Source organism: Diprion similis, chromosome 10 (assembly GCF_021155765.1).
Source record: "Diprion similis isolate iyDipSimi1 chromosome 10, iyDipSimi1.1, whole genome shotgun sequence".
Taxonomy (NCBI): Eukaryota; Metazoa; Arthropoda; class Insecta; order Hymenoptera; family Diprionidae; genus Diprion; species Diprion similis.
The window spans coordinates 1,916,150-1,938,509 of record NC_060114.1 but is presented as its reverse complement, the minus strand read 5'-3'; the positions used below and the strand labels follow the sequence as shown (position 1 = coordinate 1,938,509).

The following is a 22,360-nucleotide window of genomic DNA, read 5'->3' as shown; positions in this document are numbered from 1 at the left end:
GTGACCGTCGAACACGAGGCGAAACGTGGAACAAAAAAAAAAAAAAGAAAAAAAAAAAAAAAAAAGATGGCATCACATCGCGAATTTGAAACATTTTCTGTGCAAGAAAGCGGCACAGCAGTTGCTGCTAAATGGAAAAGGTGGTTAAGAGGGTTCGAATTGTACGTAAGTACGAAGAATACTACAAATCAGATAAGAAAAAGGGACCTCTTACTACATACCGCGGGATTTGAAGTACAGGATATATATTTTTCATTAAACCTTGACGAGACTGATACAGAGAACGCATACACGAGAGCGGTAGAAAAATTGACAGAATATTTTGAACCAACAAAAAATGAACCGTATGAAAGACACGTGTTCAGAGCATTAGCTCAAAAGACCGATGAAACAACAGACCAGTTCATAATTCGTCTAAGGCAACAGGCAGAAAATTGTGGATTTGGGGACATGAAGGATCCAATGATCCGAGACCAAATCATTGAAAAAACACAATCAAGCGATTTAAGACGAAAATTGCTCAAAGAAGGACGAGACCTAACCCTACAGAAGACTGCAGACATCGCAAGAGTATGGGAAACGTCATACAAACAGGCCGTAGAGATGACAGAGACGGGAAGTGTCAACAGGATCAGCAGATTTGGAAACAAAGCACCAGATAGCGCCAGGGGACGAAGCGATAGTAAATCCCAAAGTACAGGACCACGATGTTTCAGGTGTGGATACACGGGACACAAAGGAACAGACAAGAACTGCCCAGCATTGGATAAAGAATGTGGGAAATGTGGGAGAAAAGGACATTTCAAGGCTAGGTGCAAAACGAAGGAAGAAAACCTAGACGAGAAGAAAACGAGAAAGAACAACATTCGACAAGTCGATGAAGAAAATACGAAAGAGCGTGAATCAGAAGACGAATACGCATTTACAATTAGAACAGTTCAGAAGAAAAGTGGATCGGAGGACAACATAACCCTTCAGGTCGGAGGGATACTGATTAACTTCATAATTGACTCGGGATCATCGTGCAATATCATAGACAGAGGAGAGTGGGAAATACTCAAGAAAAGAGGAATACGATGTAAGTCTTACCAAACCGCAAGAACATTATATGCATATGGTAGCGATAGTCCACTAAAATTAATGGGAGCATTCAAAGCAGAAATAGGAACACGAAACGGAAGTACTATCCAAACTGAAATAATAGTACTAGACGGCAAAGGAGAGGCTCTACTAGGGAAAGAGACAGCCGTACAATTGGGAGTACTTCAGATAGGTACAAACATCAACACAATAGAAGAACCGGACATTCCAAACTTCGAAGAAGAGTTCAAAAAAGGATTCCAAGGCGTAGGAAAACTGAAAGACTATCAGTTAGAGATTCCTATTAACAAAGAGATTAGACCAGTGGCGCAACCTGTGAGAAGAATGCCGTACAATCTTCGAGAGGCACAGGAATCGATCGTTAACGAGCTATTGGAAAACGATATAATCGAAAGGGTAGAGGGACCTACACCATGGGTGTCACCAGTTCAACTTGTACCGAAGAAAGGAAAGGGTTGGAGGATGTGCGTGGATATGCGACGGGCAAACGAAGCTATAGAACGAGAGAGGTACCCAATTCCGACGGTAGATGAAGTGCTACAAGATCTGAACGGAAGTCAGTATTTTAGTAAGCTAGATATTAAATGGGCATATCATCAAATAGAACTTCATGAAGACTCAAGACAGATTACTACATTTTGTACCAGCATGGGACTCTTCAGATATAAAAGACTGATGTTTGGTATTAGCTGCGCTCCAGAGATGTATCACCGAATACTGACGCAGGTGCTGCAAGGATGCGAAGGAGTAGTCAGCTATTTCGATGATATTGTCGTGCATGGGAAAAGTAAACAAGAGCATGACGAAAAACTAAGGAAAACACTACAAGTACTAATCGACAAAGGACTGACACTGAACAGCAGCAAATGTAAGTTCAGACAAACGGAACTGAAATTCCTAGGACATCACCTGTCACGGAAAGGAATATGTCCCTCAGACAACAATCAAAGGGAGATATTGGAATTCAGGACTCCGGAAAACGCAGGGGAAACAAGGAGTTTTCTAGGATTGGTGAACTTTTCGGCAAGATTCATCCCGGACTTTGCAACAGTAAGTGAACCGCTGTGGAAGCTCACAAGAAAAGAAACTCCGTTCAAATGGGCTGAGAGACAAGAACAAGCTTTTAAAAAACTAAAGGAAATAATGGTAGAACCAACAGTATTAGGATTCTACGACAAAGATGCGGAGACTCAAGTAATAGCAGATGCGAGCCCGGTGGGACTAGGAGCAGTACTAATTCAAAAACTAAAGGATGGACCAAGAGTAATAAAATATGCCAGCAAAGCATTAACAGAAGTCGAAAAACGATACTCACAGACAGAAAAAGAGGCATTGGCACTGGTATGGGCTTGTGAGAAATTCCATATGTACCTATACGGTAAGGAGTTTGAACTAATTACAGACCATAAGCCTCTAGAATTAATATTTGGACCTAAATCTAAACCATGTGCTAGGATAGAAAGATGGGTATTAAGACTACAATGCTATAAATATCAAGTACGATATAAGCCAGGAAAGTCGAACATTGCTGATCCATTATCCAGGTTGTTAGATACAACGAAACAGGAACCAAGAGAAAGCACAGCAGATCATATTACCAGAGCAATCATCGAAGCAGCAGTGCCCAAGGCCATGGACTACGAAGAAATACGGACGGAAACAAAACTAGATGATGAACTCAACGAATTACGGACTAGTCTACAAACAAATAAATGGGGAAAGTTTCAACGAAGATATGAACTCATACAAAATGAGTTAGGGATCGTGGATGACATCATCGTCCGAGGAACGAGAATTATTTTACCCAAAAGCTTAACTGGAAAAGCGCTTCAATTAGCACATGAAGGACATATTGGGATGGTCGGCATGAAACAAAGACTCAGAACAAAAGTATGGTGGGCGACCGTCAATAAAGATGTCGAACAATGGTGCAAATCGTGCCACGGGTGTCAGCTAGTAGGAGCACCGGATCCACCTGAACCAATGACTAGACGAAAATTACCGACACGACCATGGGAGGTCATCAGCATGGATTTCATGGGACCATTGCCATCAGGTCACAACATTCTAGTAGTCGTAGACTACTACAGCAGATTCTTTGAAATAGAACTGATGAAGACGATAACAGCCGACAAACTAATAGAAAAGCTAAAGATAATGTTCGCTCGTTTTGGGATACCTAACACAATCATCAGTGACAATGGCCGAACATTCATCGATCACCGACTGAAGACGTTCTTCGCAGAAAATGTAATACACCATCACCATACAACTCCATTTTGGCCACAAGCAAATGGCGAAGTGGAACGACAAAATAGATCTATCCTGAAAAGGCTGAAAATCGCACAAGCAACAAATAGAGACTGGAAAGAAGAATTGATTACATACCTGCAAGCCTATCGAACAACACCTCATTCAGTAACGGGAGTTGCTCCGGCGGAACTCATGTTCAACAGGAAAATCAGGTCAAAAATACCAGATATCACACTCATGACAACCCAGAACGACGACGAAGAGGTTCGAGACAGAGGTCTGCTCAAGAAAGATAAAGGGAGAAGAGACGCAGATGAAAAACGACACGCTAAAGAAAGCGAAATTAAAGAAGGGGATATAGTATTGATGCAGCAACCAAAAGAAAATAAGTTATCGACAACATATAAACCGACACCGATGAAAGTAACACAGAAGCAGGGAAACTCAATAATAGCTGAAACACCTGAAGGAGTCAAATACCGAAGAAACAATACACAATTCAAACAGTATGTGACTAGACCGCAAGAACCCAAGAACGAATCAAAGGAAATAATTACCAAAGAAGATACACAGCAAACCGGAGAGAACGAAATACCAGAAACTGTCGAGGCGTCGACATTTCAAGACGAACCACGGAGAATGACAAGGACAACGAAGAAGCCACCCAGATTTGACGACTATATATTAAATTAACAATGTATGATGTAAACAGCTATTTTCAATTTCAAATCAAAGAAGGGATTGTCGTATATAGCTAGTAAGAATAAAAAATAAAAAGAACTAGGACTAGGCCTAGGGACAAAGATAAGCAATAGGGTGGTAGGAGGCGAACAGAATATATATGGCGGCAGAGCCGGTGACTGATTAAATTCACGTCGGTGTCTGGTTCATTTATTTGACCCGTTAAGATCCTACACATAACAATCAGTATACATGTTTTTCATTCGTCGCAGATACTCTTATCCTGATTTTCGTTGTACCAAAGTCTCATGAGTTGCACGTTTTCAAACGCGCAAATCCCTGCATGAAAGCTGCAATCGACAATCTTCGTATCGTAGGATTTCCGCAACATTCCAATCGCCGGGCAGCCCAGTTCCATCATGTCCACTGCATTCAAATTTTTCACATATTCCTCCAACCAACGAATTTTTTTCCAATCCCTTGACAAGCACCAGCGGCGTTCTGCCCAGGTGATCGCGCATAATCCTCCTCAAGTTGCCATAAGTCGTAAAACCATCAGTCCATCGAAATCCATGATGATTATGTGTAAGATACTTCACTTGATGTCGCAGTTCATCCGACAATAGGTTCCAGGCGTACGGATCACGAAATATGTAATGGCTCATGGTCTTTGATAAGTTTTCATAAAATGAAACTTCTTTAGCCACGAATTTATTCCCAACGCGAATAAATCCCTGCATGTCCACGAACATACATCACGCGATCATTTAGATGCAGAAATTTTTGCTCGCAAATGTGATATACTTCCGCGTTCCCGAATTCAGTCTGTTGTTGATTTGTCAATTCATACATCGATTTCTTTTTATTGAAGTATTCGGCTACCCTGACTGCGATTCCATGCAATTGATGAGCTAACCATTTCTGGCAATCGACACCTCGATATGAAGTGTAATATGATAGCGACTCATCGTGACTACATTTAAAATAATAACCTACGCTGTAAGGTACAGTTTCTGATAGATATTTGTATGCGATGATGCGGAAAACTGTGAGGAATTCTCCAGCAAACACTCAAAATCTGAGTAAACTATGTACGGTACTTGCATTTTGTTCGAGTAATTCTCAAATTTGAACCACTTGTTGGACTGAGCAGGAAGCGTGAGTTTACAAGGTTTATCTGGACTGCAGTCTAGCCTATGCGCGAGCAATTTGGTCTCAGTGTAAAAAAAATGTAAACATCGATTACAAACGTGAATTGCATTTGTACGTGCATTCAATTGATGATTAACTAGTCGCGATAAATTTTTAATCCAACAGAAGTGTGTTCTTTCGCTGGAGAATTCGTCACCAAGGCTTTCATCGTGTAGCATGAGCAAGTTAATGTGTTCGGTTAGTGGATTTTCATGTCGACTGATGAGTATATAGTGGCAAGACTTGATGTCGCTTGCCCCGTTTCTCCAAAATATATACATTCACGGAAATATTATTGAGTTTTTCAAATTTCGAAATATCATTTAATTCTGTGGGAAATTTGATGCCAGTGAAATTGAATACTTGATTGTAATGGGGATAGAAACTTACTCGACTGACGTTTTTTGCGGCGGGATGTCGACCGGATACGTAAGCCCAAGCAAAATAAGCGTTATCGACATTTTGAACGTTAACCACAGCCTTTTTATTCTTAATATCGCTCGGCAAGTTTATCCATGCCGAACCTACCAACGGCTCATACTTATTAATGTTAATTAATAAATTATCTATACTGATCAAGGCCCAGCCACTGTCGCGCTCCTGAAATTCTTCGATTTGGACAAGCAGAGGTGATGCAACATACTCATCGTACCAGTCCGCAAGATTCGAGGTTGTTTGAAGAGTTGCGTTCTTCGTATGGAAGAATTTTGTTTCAGATTTCACATCCAGGCAAAAGTTGCAGATATCGTGGTGTTGACTTCGAGATGATGATGTTCATGAAGCAATGTGCTGAGTTTGTTGAAAATCACGGTGTATGCAGCTGTGAGGAATAGTTTTAAATCGCTGATTCGAAAGTTGGTGATTACTCCGATGATCAAACGGTTCTTGAACGCAGATTCCAAATCATACCATTGAACTGCTGGAGCATCGTCTGAGCCACCTCGAATTGAAGGGTTTAACACAGCGCGTTGAGACATCAATTTAACAATGAGAGTCTGAATCTTTCGTTTATCAGCAAAACTGGTGGTTCGATCTCTATACAAGTCGTTCAGGGTTTTGAGAAATCTAAAACTATTAGTGTTCCACTGCAAAGCGAGATTTTCGTTGAAGTCTGTGGTCAGTCGCTGGAATGCGATGTCTAATTTATCGATTATAGCATGAACCTCGTCAAACCAGTTTGCCATTGCGCCTCCAAATTTTTTTTAGCTGCCAGTAGCTAACTGTCGCTGCAATTATATGATAAGCACTCGTGATATAATGTAAGATTGAAACCGCAGGTACTCTTCGCGCAAAGTATTAGCAATTATGCTTTAGTTTTCATCAGCAGCTCTGACGTAGATATATTCATCGACTACAGAGAGATCCTGGTGGAAAGAGTAGATTGGTTCCCACTCGATGTCTTCGAATCTGAATATCACTGATGACTGTAATGGGATGCGTGGTTCGCAACGAGCCGGCTCGTCAGATTGCGTGAGCAGGGAAATGTAACACTTGTGACAATATTGTGGAAAATCAATCAAGTTGCTGCACGTTGATTTAAAATACGCGGTTCCTAGGGATCGCGGTCTGATTGAATGATCACGTATGAGTTGCTTATAGCACTGATGACGCACGCTCAGAAAAATTGGTGAATGAAAAAATGGATTACCACCTTAAAATATATCGCAAGCGTAGAACTGATAGGCGACGAACTTGTAGTAATACATTGTGAGGATGCGCGACAGCAGTGCGGCATTTTTATATTGTTGTGAAGAGTGGGGGACAGCCTTTTAGCGGTTTTTTGAGGTAGCAGAAGCGTTGTATAATTGCTGACTGCAAGACAATGTATTGACATGGGTGACCTTTTGAACGGTGGGAATTAAGCAAATGTTAATGCGGGAGCGAATGGTATAAGAATGTCGTTGCGAAATACTTTCGGACAATACTGCTAGAGACAAAAATAAAAATTATTGTACCACTAAATAGTTTTTATTGATTTTCACACACGGGGTACATGTCATTTCTTAGCGGTAAAAACCCACAATCCGCAAGAATATGAAAATCAGAAAATGATTTGCACTGAAAATCAGACTGTGAGCATCTGCAGCAAGACTCTCGTGCTAGTAAGGGCAGGTGGATGCAGAAATAGCAGATTCGCGAGGTGTACGTGAGATTTAAGGAAAACTGACATCGAAAGTGTATGCACCGTAATTGGGCAGCTGGCCAGGCGTCGTAAGTTTGGGGTGGCGGTGACACTAGCGAGGGTTCTACTTACCATTGCATCGACATTGCACTTACTGTTGGTAATCACCCACTGGTGGTAACACACGGGAGGGTTGAGAACACCGGGGGTGGTTGAGAACCACGGGTTGAGAACCACGGGGCGGTCACACGCACACACACCACACGCGGTGAGCCAGAACCAACATATCCACGGTAAACAGCGGGGGTGGTTGAGAACCACGATCACACACACACACACACACCTCGCGCGGACACACGCACACGCGGTGAGCCAGAACCAACATACTATTGCTACTAATCATACCTATATGATCATATTTAAGTATATGGTCAGACCTGGCTTTTTTTCCCGGGAGTAGCAGTAGTAGTCTTCGTTTATAGGCCTTTGTCGGAATACCAGTCATAACACAGATATGGAAGGTTTTACAAAATGGAGAACTGTTTCTTTAACCTAAAAGTCTATACAAACCCGTTGTAGCGAAGGCACTATAAGTATTGTATAATAAATACATTTAAATATACAGCTTCTTTTTACATATTGCAAATGCATGCGGTTATTGACAAGTTGCAGGAGACTCTTTGTTTCTAATCGTAAATTTGCCTCCCCCCTTCCCCCGTTCTTTTTGTTCTTCTTCTTCTATAGCTATTTTCACCAAACCACTGAGGAAACTTACATCACTAGAGATTCTTTAATCATAAACTTACTTTTTATTATAAAATTAGATACGATATCAACAATCTCATCATCAAACCTCCTTAAAAGAGGGTCTATGGAGAAATGCTTGGATATTTGGAGCTTCCTAAATCTCCTAAGCATTTCATTTTTTACAATCTGGTATGAGTGGTATTGCCAGAAAATGTGTTCGACAGTCATCGCAAATATCACATTTCCATTTTGCGTTTTCACCATTCCAACCTAAATAGACTTATACCGTTTGTACTATTGCAGCCACTTCATATCTTATTAAGCACAGCCATAATTTTTTTAAGCGCTTTGATTTCATGGAACCAGGTCTTCTTGGCAGTATTGAAAAAGTTATGAAAATGACTTTACGAGTACCTTTGTTTTCACTAACAGCTAATAACTTGGATAGGTTCTTACCCGTACACCTTGCTTTAAAAGTGCAAAACAAGTCCGAAAAGGGAATATCCACATTTGATATTAGATTTTCGGAGGCAGCTTTCTTAGCTAAAACATCGGCAAAGAAACAGCTGAGCGTCTTCTTGAGTCACGCAATAACGCCATCTCCCGACTGTCTTCTGTTTCTTGTTTTGACGACACTTCCGAAAAAGGGAGCAGAATACCATGATAGTATCATTTTTCGTCCTGTTACAGTCACGAGTAGACGTATCCCTATTTCGGTTGTGATTAATGCCTGTTGCATATCGCTGTGTTACCACCTTATGTTTGTTTCCTGTATGGATAATTAACACCTTTGGTTTGTAATTAAGCTTTCGTTACCGCCCGACTCCCTGAGTTCTTACTATTTTCTTTGATTTTACCAAGTGAAATAACTTCGTGTGATGACGATACAATCAGTCAAAGCTGCCATTATCGGCCCTTCCCCCCGATGAAAATCTTCTCGGGTTTTCGTGTGTTTATTATCTTATTTTAAGAATTACTTCCTTATTCTTTGTTGTGTGTGATGATATCTTGTAATTTCGTCATTCTCGTTGATTTTTTTTTTGTTATGCCCTATATAATTCCCATGGTATGTGCCTGTGTCGTAGTTAAAGTCATGGGAGCCCAGGGCAAGATTTGAATTTTGCGCGCCCGAAATTTATTTTGTAGGAAAGAAACAATACAATAACTTTTAAGTATAATTAATTACGAATATCCTCATAACTTTAGATATAAAAATTAATTTTTATAAGAAAGAAACAGGCTTATTTCTGCTCGCGGCCTTAGATTCTGACTTCATTATAATCCTGTCGAAACCGCATTTGTTTATTCTAGACCTCTAAATAAGTGTCATTCTGTTAAATAATCTGATAAATTTACGGGATTGAGCAGGAAATTTTTCACCGCGACGATTTGTACAATTATATAAATTCTGATACACGCAAGAAAATTTACATGGTGCAAATGAATTTTTCTAATATCTTTCAGTAAAATTTATTTTTTATCTGGTTGTCCTATTGTTACTGTCTGTGACAGTATCACTCAAGATATTCACACGTCATGCTGCAGCGACGCCGGCGACCACGTCAACTAAGGAACGCGCGATTGTGCGCCCGGCTGATCGTAAGAGCATCTTTTATTTACGAACTTATTGTAATTCCTAGTTTTCGTGTAGCGACTTCAATATTGCATGGAAATAGTCTCACGATGGCTCATTTTATTTCTCATTATGTCCGAAATTGCGGAAAGTATTTCAGGTATGCATTTTTGGCCCCTGAAATGCGGAAAATGTGGGAATAGTGATGCGTTTAAAAAAACCACACATTTTTTTACAATTTTCGGATTCTAAGTAATTTTCCTGAATTCCGCTACAAAAGAACGACGCACCGTCGAAATTTGAACGCTTTCTGTTCCTTTGTATATTGAATATAGGAAGAAAAGGGTGAGTTTACTCGGTCGGTAAAGATAGAAGTGCTACATGCTCTTAATAGCAAGGATTCTACGTTAAATTCGTAACCACAAGTCCAGGTCAGTAAAAAAGACCGAAGTACGATTCGAAATGCGTATAAACATCTCACATGGCTATGTGATCAACAAAGCCAATGGCTTGGCAACTCTAAAGTTGAAATTGTTATTCAAATATTAGACAACCTAAACAATAATGACACGTGTGCCAAGCACTAGCAGTCTAGACTCTCGCGCCGAAATACTTATTCCTGAAAACATTCAGTATTTAATTTTGAATTATAAAAAATTTCTAAAAATCCTAATGAATCTTGATTTCGATTCTGCATCAAAATACGAATTATTCGCGACGACTTATTAGCCTCATTTCTTGGCGTTAGTCAATAAGTGTTAATTTTTAGCCGATCGAATAGCGTAGAATGTCCAAACAGGAGGACCACAGGATTCGAAGTTCGAGTTACAACATGAAATATAATCAATCAATCTGATTTTTCACTGTAAAAAATGTCGAGTACGGTAACAAAAATTGTAATGTGATGAAAGTTTTGAAATCAGATTCATCCTGTCGAATTTTGATACGTATTCGTTTTTTTCTCTTAGAAAAATTGTAGAAATATAAGTATAAACATCAACATTTAATATAAATATTACAAAAACATTACGAATGTCACCTTTCTGTGTGGACATTACGTTTTTATAATGTTGAAAAAAAATCTGACTAAATTGATTACAGTTTCAATATTTTTAAAATACATATTATTTTCACATGAAAGTGCTATATGTATTGTAACGCTAAATTCTGTTACCCTCTGACGAGGACTTACCGTTAGCACTTTGGCGCGATTCTCCAATTATTCGATACGATATTTAAAGATACGAAAATATACTCGTTGGGCGCCAGACGCTTCAGCGTCAATTTTAGAGAAAAGGGAAGATACGATACGATAATAATAATTAGAGAACCCGTTGTATGGCTGGGTAGGCTCAAGTACTCACACGAACTGGTAGAGTGGCGGTATCCAAAGGCAGTTACAACAGTTACGAAAATAAGGAAAATAAAGAAATCAAGAAATAAGCTCGAATCAAGTAAATTAACAAGTTAATCAATCGTGTATTATCAATCAGTTCATAAGCGGTAGGTTAGTCAATTTGTTACAGAAAGTTAACAAAAGATAATTAGTCAACGTGAGGAATTTACAAGATTTTCGATAAAAGAAGCTAAGCGATAATTCGTACAAAATAATAGTTAACAGAAGAAATTAATCGTAGGTCGAGAGAAGCGACATAATTCAAAAAAGTCTACTTAAACTAGACGTCACTGGGCGACGTGGTTTTACCCAAATTTCAAAAGCAACACTACGAGAACTGTTAATTTGCTAAATTAAAGCAAGAGTGAGACTTTAGCGAAAATCGGTAGTTGACGGAATCGACGGTAGCTTAGAACGATAGTGACAAGAAAATAATATTTAAATTACGACAAACGGTAATTAGCGAGAAAGATTGAAAGTGATATACAATTCACAAATATCGGTAGCATATACGAGAGAATTATTCACGGCGAGTGAATCGATAATTTACAACAGTCAAAAGTACGATATTAAATTAACAAGGAAATTCGAAATTACAGTAACGAGAGAGAATACAAAAATTATACGAGACTGAGAGATTTAGAGAAGGGATTGCAAGGTCAAAATATTACACTAAATACACCTGTTACAATAAGCAACTTAAGATAACACAAAGATACGATATTCGGGAAACAAGAAAATATTACAAGGTAATAATAAATGTAAATCAATAATAAGCGATAGAACAAAAGTGCGGTAGTATTTAGCGGCTTAATCTACGCTCAGCTGTACTCCAAGTAGCTCGATATACGATACGAAATTTCATGCACAAAACAAATAATATAAAACAAGCGATACGATACAAAGCGATAGGCAATACTAGTAAAGAAAAGTAAAGATAACGGTAGCAATAGACAGTATATTCCCTCTGGCGAATATCGGCTACGCGTTGTCGACGATTACCGCTAGATGAGTGTAGTTGACATCACACGTACTTTTCTTCGTCTGCTGCGTTGTACGGTCCAGGTTGCCTGTCATTGGGGGTTCCCTCCACGAAGGCAGGTACGTAGGCTACCTCCGGAAGGTTACCGGATGGAGTGCAACTCCACATTGTTTGCCTCCACCGGCTTCGTCGTCTAGGCAGTGGCCAACTGCCCACGATATAACACGAAAACCATGCAGTCACACGGCGGCTTACAGCACCTCATCGTCCGTGGACCATGACTCACAATGATTGTAGCCCTTACTGACGGGAAGGCTGCGTCGATCCTCCGAACGAGGGCTTTATCAACTTTGGACGTAGTGTTTTGGGTTCGGTCCGGCTCCTGGCCGGTAAGTCGGTGGACGACAGGCTGCGGTCTGCCCTTAACGTCGAACTTACGGCATACGAAAAAGTAGGCATTCAAAGTTGTACGGGAGATTCATGTTTACGGAACGGTAGTTCAATTCGTCGGTAGCTGGAACTGTAGTTTTCGGTAGTTGTGGATCCCTCGGTGAATCAAAGAAACGTGTTGATCCCTCGATGATCGTGGTTGCGGTACCTGTTTAGCTTGCGCCGAAGCGCGGGATTACAAAATTTATACAGAAAATCATAGTATCTAGTATTTTTCGCTTATATCGTATCGAGCTTGCTTGGAGTACCCCGCCAGGGACGCGTTTTCAGTAGTTTCCTTCAGATTTTTAGCCTTGTAACGGGCCATTCTGAAATGCCACGTTACAGTATATACGAAAATGTATAGTTCCGTGTCTGTAAACGTTTTCCGTATATGTAGCTGCTGAATAAAACTTAAACTTTAACTCATATACGAAACCATACGGTGATTCTGATTATCACACATTTAAAAATATCAACGCGTTAAATAAGATTTAGAATACGCATACAGCCAATTTTCGAAACAGAATGACATTTAAACTGCCATTCTGTAATCTGTCTGAGTTACAAAGTATTTTACCTTGTGCAGCGAACGAAAATTCATACACACTTTCTTCACATGCGGTAAAGAAAATAAAAACGGACGATCAAAAATTCAAACTTTGTTGCCTTTATTTCTCTTCCCGAATATTTGTCTACAAACATTCTTACAATGTTAAAGCCTTAATGTATATTAATCAATACCTACTGGTCAGAAAAGTTGACTTACTTTCCATAGCACAAATACAAACAAATCATTTTCAATCATCTTCAGAATCTGTTTGTAGAATGTCCGAAATAAAGTTTTTTTTTAGATTAAATATAAAATAAAATTTCATAAAAAATCAATGCAATGGACAAATTTTACAAACGGAATCCTAACGGGAATAAAAAAAGGTCTGTAATAATTACTCAGTCTGATTAGCATAAAGTGTTTTAGATCAGTGCATGGCTAGAACGTAATTCACAATTAGTATTATGAAAACCAAGGTATCATAAACGAGAATGTTGTTATAAGGAAGTACGGTGTCATGTGCTAGCAAAAGTTCGGTGTGATTATACTTCAGATTGAATTATATCTGAAGTATTCTTCGACACTTTGCATACGCAATTTTTTTTTTAATAACAGTAAGACGTAATCACCAACTTTTACCTGTTTTGGGTAAGATTACTATCACTTGCATTGGATATATTGTAAAAATTGTATGGCAAATTTGGAGGTAAGAAGTTTTGCAGTGCTGAAGGAACAGCGTTGTAGAAGGTCGAACTTCTCTCCCTGGGCCCAGTTTCTTGCACAGTTACTGGTACTTGTGTTTGATGGTTTTGTATTCCTGTTGTTGGAATCGTTTGCACGACAATTGGTTGCGCCACCGAAGTATGGGAAACGGCTTGTATCACCTAAACATAAATAATAAATAAGAGGATCGAGCAATTTCAACAGCTGTGCTACTGAGGCGCTCCTAGTTCTGTTCCTTTTGTGAAGGTATTTGGCATCGATTACCGCATTTGAAGAGTAAGAGGACAACTTAGCTTTAAAGGCTTTTGTCACGAGTAGTGTTACGATTATACTGTTTTCAACATGGATAGGATCAGTCTTGTACGTTTTGTAGATGATTTTATCTAAAATAATTATCTTAGGTAAATTCACTTCATGTTTTGCCTTATGAAGGAAAAATGAGTTCATTTTACATCTTCATTTAGATAAATCTGGTTTTCATCGTCATCTTTTTTTTACAATTTAAATATAAGATGAACACCTTACTGAAACATAGGCGACGCCATTCGGTGTCAAAACTCTGACATAATTTTGTGGTAATCAATAATTCAATAGCAACGTCTTCCTGAAAGAAACTCGTCGCAGTCTACAGCATTGAAAAAAAAACAATATTCAAGTTAAATCTATATTTTTTTTGCAGTGAAGGAAAAAAATATGTTTTGCTACACTAGTATGCTTCACGTATCTTTTTTTGCCTGCATTCTGTATAGTGATCGTTTTAGCGACAGTATACAAGAAAGCATCGGGGTATGTAAAAGTGCACTTTTACGTCCAAGTACCTACTTCAAAGTGCTCCTTTCTGTATCCCGCTATGAAAAAAAACTTTTAAATCACACTTTTGTTACATAAGATATTGTATGCACAATAGAGATAGTCTTTGCGTTGCGTATTTTCGATATGAGCTGTAGGCGAGCGCTTACGCGTAAAAAGGACCTATTTGTCCTCTTGGTGCACAATCCACTGTTTTTGCATGAACTCAATTTCAATTGATCAAAGCGAATCTTTCGCTGTTTGAAAAAACTTACTCTGTCTAGTTGATTCCACCAAATTTTTCGGTCCTTCAACGACAAATTATTTGCAGCAGTAACATATTTTTTTCCCCACCCTCATAAAAATAGTTTCTTGAACTGACAGTTTTTTTCTCAGTTTGTTGAGCATTCCACTTTTTTGTCATAATCTTTTTTCAAATGACGATAACCTTATTTTTTATGAAGGTAATTGCACGGGGAATCATCTTTTATCTTACCAAAATGAAGTTGTATGTGAATAATCTCATCTTTATCTAGATAATAATACCCTCGATGATGTTCATCATCATGTACAACAATGGGCAGGATACATATTATGTTCATAGCCTCAATTCGGAATCAATCCGTAGTTGTTCCATAATATTGATTACTTACTTGCATACAGGGAATATTTCTTGAAGCGGACCACTCGCACTCGGGGGGTGGGGGGCATCGTACAGCGGTCAGCATCGGACACGCTCGGAGTCATCTCGACTGGCTTGAGTGGCCCATCTCATCAAATATTCCCTGCATACTTCCGGTGATGTAAGAATATGGAAAAAATTTGATGAAATATTTCCATAACGTTCATGAAAAAAGGCTTATGGACCATTTCCTTTATTTCCATATAACTTTTGTACTTTGGATTCCCCAATTTCTCTAAAGCTTTCAAGAAGGTTTTCCACATCAGGAATAGTATAAAAACGCACCTAAGTACTCCTCGAGATGACCCCACCATTTTTGCAGTGCAATTCAAATTTTAACAAATTAAAATTATGTGTTTATATTTTTTGTTTGTGTCCAAATTTGTGTTTTTTTTTCTTTACCAGCACATATTTTATAGTGATGAAACACAAAAAATCCTGAGTTTTTCGATTCTATGAAGTGTGCCCTTGATCCACTCAATTAGACTCCAGATTTTCGCAATACGTAATCACGGTTTTTATTATAGAGAATGTGCTTAATATGTGAAGGATAGATTCTTGCAATGTTATATGAATAATGGAATCAAATCTGTAATTCCCATTTATTTAATCCGTAAGTGCTTTTTTATATTTTTTCTGATGTAGACAACTGGTCTAGAAAGTTTGTTCCAAATCGGGAAGCCCAAGGAATAGAAGGAATACAGAATTTAAAAAATTACCTTCATACAATGTTTTGGGAAAATTTTACTATAATAAAAACAAAAAAAAAACAAAGAAGTACTGTATTATTTGCATAAAATAAGTAAAAGTATCTAATTGAGTATAAGGTTTCATGTGATGTACGGGAAATAGTCCAGTCGAAATAGACATTCTGTAGGTAGAGAGCGAGGTAGAGAGAGAGAGAGAGAGAGAGAGAGAGAGAGAGAGAGAGAGAGAGAGAGAGAGAGAGAGAGCGGGAGAGGGAGAGGGAGAGGGAGAGGGAGAGGGAGAGGGAGAGGGAGAGGGAGAGGGAGAGGGAGAGGGAGAGGGAGAGGGAGAGGGAGAGGGAGAGGGAGAGGGAGAGGGAGAGGGAGAGGGAGAGGGAGAGGGAGAGGGAGAGGGAGAGGGAGAGGGAGAGGGAGAGGGAGAGGGAGAGGGAGAGGGAGAGGGAGAGGGAGAGGGAGAGGGAGAGGGAGAGGGAGAGGGAGAGGGAGAGGGAGAGGGAGAGGGAGAGGGAGAGGGAGAGGGAGAGGGAGAGGGAGAGGGAGAGGGAGAGGGAGAGGGAGAGGGAGAGGGAGAGGGAGAGGGAGAGGGAGAGGGAGAGGGAGAGGGAGAGGGAGAGGGAGAGGGAGAGGGAGCACGTTCTACTTCCAATCTCCCTCTTGTCCATTGTACCGCAAAATTCATCAAAATAATGTTTTTTAAATTATTTAAGTATTATTTCCAACGCACATGACTAAAGTATTAAAAAAAAAGTGAAATATCATAAATATCGAAAATTGTAGCATTCAAATTATTGAGAAAAAAACAGTCTAGTTACAAAGAATTTTTATTCTGCGAGATTTTCCGCAAAATTATTAGTTTGTCAAGTAAGCGGCGAGTACGGACTGAAACTCTCTATAGCCAACGTAATCGACTAGAGAAAAAAATTAGCTTTCGCTGAATCAATTTCCGTATGTGTCCTGTAACGTGACATTTTAATGCCATTTAATTTTTAACGCCCGTTACAATAAGCTCCCAGAACCCTAGGCGGAACAAAAAATAGAGATTTTGCGGAATCGATTAGCGGATTATTTGAAAAATAATGACGATTTCGAGGAGATTTCGGAGTGGTGGAATAGCGACGGTTTTGCGAGAAGGATTTCGAGGCTGCGGAGGGGGATCCAACAAAGATCCCCGCATCGCAGGAATCCTAGGTGGACGCGATTCCCGCTTACCCCGCCAACAACTGACGGTGGAAATCGCCAAGAATCGATTATCGACGAGGGATCATCACCCCAATCACTTTGGCACTGTCATAGAGCTGCACGGTGGACAAAATTGCGATCTAGCGTTTCATTTTGTTGAATGGCGTGTCGTTATCGAGTGTCTCTCTCTCTCTCTAAAATTACTCCTTTCCTCTCTGCGGTACTGAGCTACTGAGCATACTATCCGAGACTTAGCAAATGTAAAGATTTCCTGACGTGTTGACCACCTCAGACGCCAACAAAATCTTGTGATATCTTTCGTAGAGTTTGTTTCAGCTATCATGCCTATTATTGCGGGTGCCAATTGCGTTGTAAACACGGTAAGTTGTCGGTCACTTCTCCACGTGGCCAAGTTACATTAAGGATCCGCGTCGCAAAATATGTGTAGGCAAAAATCCCTAGTATGAGAATAAACTTGTTGGAGTATCAGGAAAAGTTGTTACGAAGTTATTGGCCGATTTAAGTGATCAAGGAAAAACACTTTTCATCGATAATTTGTAGTGCTCTCCATCATTATTTGCCTATTTGTATCAAATTATGATAGTATTATGGAAAATATCTATAAATGGTGAATGGAAAATATTAACGAAGTTTGACGGATGCAAAATTGAAAAAAATATCCAAAGAACGGTATGATTTCTTTCAATTCGGAAAACCTATTATTTCTGATGTAGAACGATAAAAATGGTTACGGTTTTAAGTACAGTAGGTGGATAACATTTTGTTGAGACGAAGAAAACTGATGACGTCACAGGTGAAAAAATGTTCAAACCCAAAATATTTGATATATATAATCAATGTATGGGTGGTGCAGATAAATGTGATCAAGTCATAAAGCCATATGAACTTTCAAGGAAATATTTGAAATGTTAGCAGAATGTGGTTTCTGATTTGATGAAGATGGTAATTTTCAATTCATACATTATTTATAACCGCTTGATTAGTTCGAAAAAATTGAGTAATAGTGACTTGAAGTTGAAATTGGTACAAGATCTTGTAGAAGAATATGCAAATAAGAAGAAACCAGCTACACCAAGAAAATAAACAAAAAATCAGAGTGAAGGAAAATCCTCATAAACTGAGAGCGTTCAAAACTGTACGAATGCAAGGAAAAAACAAGTTTTTATAGGCATAATCGGAATCCTTGACCTGAAAAATACTTAGAACACATGATTTCAAAAGTAAATATCCACCTGAGATACGAAAAACATTGAATTACTTTACGACGCCATTTCACGATTTTTGGCATTTACGGCGCGGTTGCGCTTGAGTGTGTGCTAAGTAGTTAACTGCCCACTCAAAAATTTTAACGAAATATTCTATGGACCACAATAAACATTTTAACCCTAGAAAATATGTACGGGATCGTAAACGACCGCACCCGACTTTCAATCTGCGCTCCTAAGCTAAAAATTCACATTATCGGCTGGGTACCGCGACCATAATTCAGTTCCATTATCTGGCCGTGAGGTCCAGTCGGCAGTGGCATCAGTTGCTTGCTGGCCATTGAGCAGGGCAGTTAAAAAAAAGCTGGGGTGACACACGAACCCACTCTAAAGATGCTGTTTGTGTTTCCTGGCAGTAAGTGAATTTTACTTTTCTTTACTAAAATCTAAATATTTGACTTGTTATTACGTAATTTGAGCGGCAATAGTCACATAGGATTTCTTCCTCAATTTATTATGACTAATTGTATACTATTTTTTAATTACAAGAGCTTGAAAATATACGAAAATCCCTTGTACAATAACTTGTATAATAATAACAACAAACACTTGTATAATGATAATAATAATAATAAAAGCTACGTAGAACGGTATGCTACATTTCTTTAGATATTATTTAAATTGGTTTTCTTATTTTCAGATAACCCTTCACCGAGATATCAATGCCACGATGGAGTGAAATTTTTTTTATTAGCCCTTAAGTCAAGAGCCATATCCCTAATTAATTTTAAATATTTTTTAATTAAAATTTAGATGAAATAAGTTTATTATACACTCAATAAAATATCAATAATCCGATTCCTTTATTAATTACTCATCCCTGTGAAAAATATTCTCAAGAACTGGGCATTTCTTCGTTCGTCACAGTGGCCTTCCTACTTATTATAGATTAGGTCTACCTATCTCGAAGGTGGTGCGGAAATGGACAGTACGCACGTTCTATGGACATTCGTCGCTCTATATCCCGTAGATAGTCGACTGTACGTGAAAAATGGACAGAATCTTTCGGTGTGAAATTTCACAATTTTTAAGTTCGATCTGATCCTCAATTAGTCTCCGAGCCATAGGAAATGAAATATTCGCAAAAATACGTCGAAAGTGGTGCAAAAACGGATACTACGTATGTTACAGCAAAGTAGGTTTCCCGCTGAACAATTCGTTGGTACGTAAAACTTAAATGATACTTTTTTGGTGGGAAATTTCATAATATTTCTTCTTGATAACCACCTCAATTTGTCTCCGAGCTATGGGGATCGAGATATTCGTAAAAATACGTCAAAAGTGGTGCGGCAACGGATTTGTTTGGCGCGAAGTTTTCTTAGGGTTAGTTTTCATAAGCACCTTGATTGGTCCCCGAGCCATAGTTTAGTTTAGTTTTTACCGTCGGCTGCCATACCCTATAGGGTATGTCCCCATAAGTCATTTTTGGCTTGTGTGGGGCATAGGAGAGGTGTACCCTCTAGATGCGTCTGCAGACAATTTAAGATGTTCAATAGAAACACCCGCATTCGCACTACGGACAAGGAAAACTGCAGAAAACCTTGCCCAGGTGTAGCCGGACCCGATTCCAAATCACCGACCAGCAAAACTCAGCGTTTGAACGGCGTGATCCATCTTACAATTTTTGAGAGTTGCCGCTCAGAGCCTCATTGACAGGCCGGGGACTTGAACCCGAGTCCTCCTGCTCCGTAGACTCGAGTGCTAACACCTGAGCGACTCCGGTCATTACCATAGGAAGCGAGATATTCGCAGAAAACCGAACTTGATAACCTTTGACCTTGAATATTTATTTACTCGAACGTGATCTCGTTCTCGATTTTTAATATGTTTTTCAGAACGTCATAGTGAAGCGATCAAAAGAAAAAAATTGAAGCTCCGATTTATTTTGAACAGAAAGCCTAAAATGACTAGACTAAAGATGGAAAAGGTGTATTTGAATGCGTAAATGTCTTATTGAACTGATGAGGAGTGTAAAAATGTGTAGATAAAGTGGATTTTGGAATGGATTGAATTGCAATTTGAAATTAGAAGTCCAGTTGGTTGAACTCAGAAATAGAAGTTGATTAGACGAGCAGTGATATAACAGTTGCATGATGGACAATGGAAATAGCAGTCGAAAGGTGTGGAAATCCAGAATAGTGGGGAAATGAATTAGCGAAGTCAGAGCGATATCGAGTAGCGTAAGACTGAATGTAAATAGGTGGACAGGATGGGGACTATAATGTCCCTACGAGAAATGTGGAAGAGTCAGCAGGTAGAGGCAAGAAGTAGTCGGAGAAGATCGGGAGGATGTGTAGCGTAAGACCGGACGTAACAGAAACTATAAGAAAGTTTGATTGTTCCGACCATGAAGCTTCAAGAATTTATAACCGCGAAATTTTGCTTGTGATGTTGGAATCAAAATATATCTATCAATTATTTCTATATTCAATACATGAAAAAAAATATTTGCGGTCATTTCATTTTTCAATTATAAATATGATATAGAATGATCCACACATAGCATGAGTATTTCAAAAAGTAAACGCCTTGTTTTTCCGATATTCCCTTTTATTTAGTTATGTTATTCATTACCTGCATAGAAGTTGGTGTTTCATGTCGCACTATAGTAATGGCATCTTCCTGTGGATTATTCTGGTGCTGTTGATGGTCAATTTGCTGCTGTGGTTGTTGAAGATGCTTCGTGTGTGACGTATTTATACCATGCCTTCGTTTCATGTGCTTATTGTAATTTGGCCAGTTTGTAAAATGGTGTTGACACTCTAGGCAACTGTATGGACGTTCACCTGTGTGTTGCCGCCTGTGGGTCTGCAAAAACCTATGTTAATTCATACCGAATCACCCACAATTTTCAAGTTAAGAAGATTATGCAACATTGTTTATAATAGGGCTGCCAGTGAGCTGTTGAAACCATTTTCAGTAACTTTTTTGAATGATTTTTATTTATCTATGAGTTCGAAAAATGACCAGTACGACTTTTTTCAGTTTTTGCACAAAAACTGGTAGCCACGTACAACCGACCGAATTACCATCTGTATCGCTAACAGCTCTGTTAAATCATTTCAATTTCTCACAGCATGAGTGCCTATTTTTCAAATTCTTAATTCATAGAATTTTGAGAGTGATAATACGAAGAATAAGTTTTACGCGAAGGGCTAACCACTCGAGCAAATTGTGAACATAACAATTCAAAAACTCAGTGATACTATCAAGAAATCAAATGACCTCAATGTTCCTTAAAATCCCAGACAATCTATTTAGATACCTAAAACCGTCGAGACTAGTGGAAATCGCTTGCTGAAATGGCGTTGGCGTTACTGATGTTAAAACTCTAAATAAAACCTCTAAATGGCTCTAAGAGCCTAATTGTTTCAAGCCATCAAGGATGATTTAAAATAATTTCTACTGATTTCTACCATATGAGCCAATCTGAAAATCATGTCAAACGCTGAGAAATTATTGGAAATCGATGGAAATCACTTGGTACGATAAAAATCGCAGTAGCTGAATCAAAATAAATATTATGAAACTCAAGTGGGTGACTCTTGGGTATCCAATAATTTCTGTTAAAATTACAATATAATGTATTTTTAGTTAAGTTTTTGTAACATTACAGAAATTATTTATAGTTGAATGTGAACTTGACTAAGAGTGTGTATAGTTCAATCAAGTATTAACGTATGTGAAAAGTGAAATCTTGATTCTTGTGTTGTTGAGAATCTCCAACTTACAGTCAATATTCCTTTAAACCGAAAACATTTTCCGCAAAATTCGCAGGTGAACGGCATTGCACCTGTGTGAATTCTGTGATGTTCTCTTAGTGTTCCTTTTTCTCTGAATGTTCGACCGCAAACCGCACACTGATGAGGTTTTGCTCCAGTGTGTACAGTTTCGTGTTTCTTCAATTGCAGAGGGGTCTTAAACCTGCATTGGGATAAAATTTTTCATTGTTAATAGGATGTAATA

The 22,360-nt window shown here is 38.8% G+C and overlaps 2 protein-coding genes across 4 annotated transcripts in view; one reads left to right on the top strand and one right to left on the bottom strand.

Moving 5' to 3' along the window:
* Window positions 1-66: 66 nt before the first annotated feature.
* LOC124411367 (uncharacterized protein K02A2.6-like) lies at window positions 67-4,047 on the top strand. The gene has a single exon (XM_046890460.1). It carries the CDS (start codon window positions 67-69, stop codon window positions 4,045-4,047), a length of 3,981 nt encoding a protein of 1,326 aa, XP_046746416.1.
* A 9,488-nt stretch (window positions 4,048-13,535) lies between these two features.
* LOC124411590 (zinc finger protein 583-like) overlaps window positions 13,536-22,360 on the bottom strand; it is a 48,974-nt gene continuing 40,149 nt past the window's right edge. For all 3 annotated transcript variants that reach the window (XM_046890804.1, XM_046890805.1, XM_046890803.1), the window contains 3 exons: window positions 22,126-22,318; window positions 20,969-21,202; window positions 13,536-13,912 (listed from right to left, as the gene is read on the bottom strand). In XM_046890804.1, the coding sequence (XP_046746760.1) occupies window positions 13,664-13,912; window positions 20,969-21,202; window positions 22,126-22,318 (676 nt within the window). In that variant the 3' untranslated portion in view covers window positions 13,536-13,663. The remainder of the gene's footprint in view (window positions 13,913-20,968; window positions 21,203-22,125; window positions 22,319-22,360) is intronic.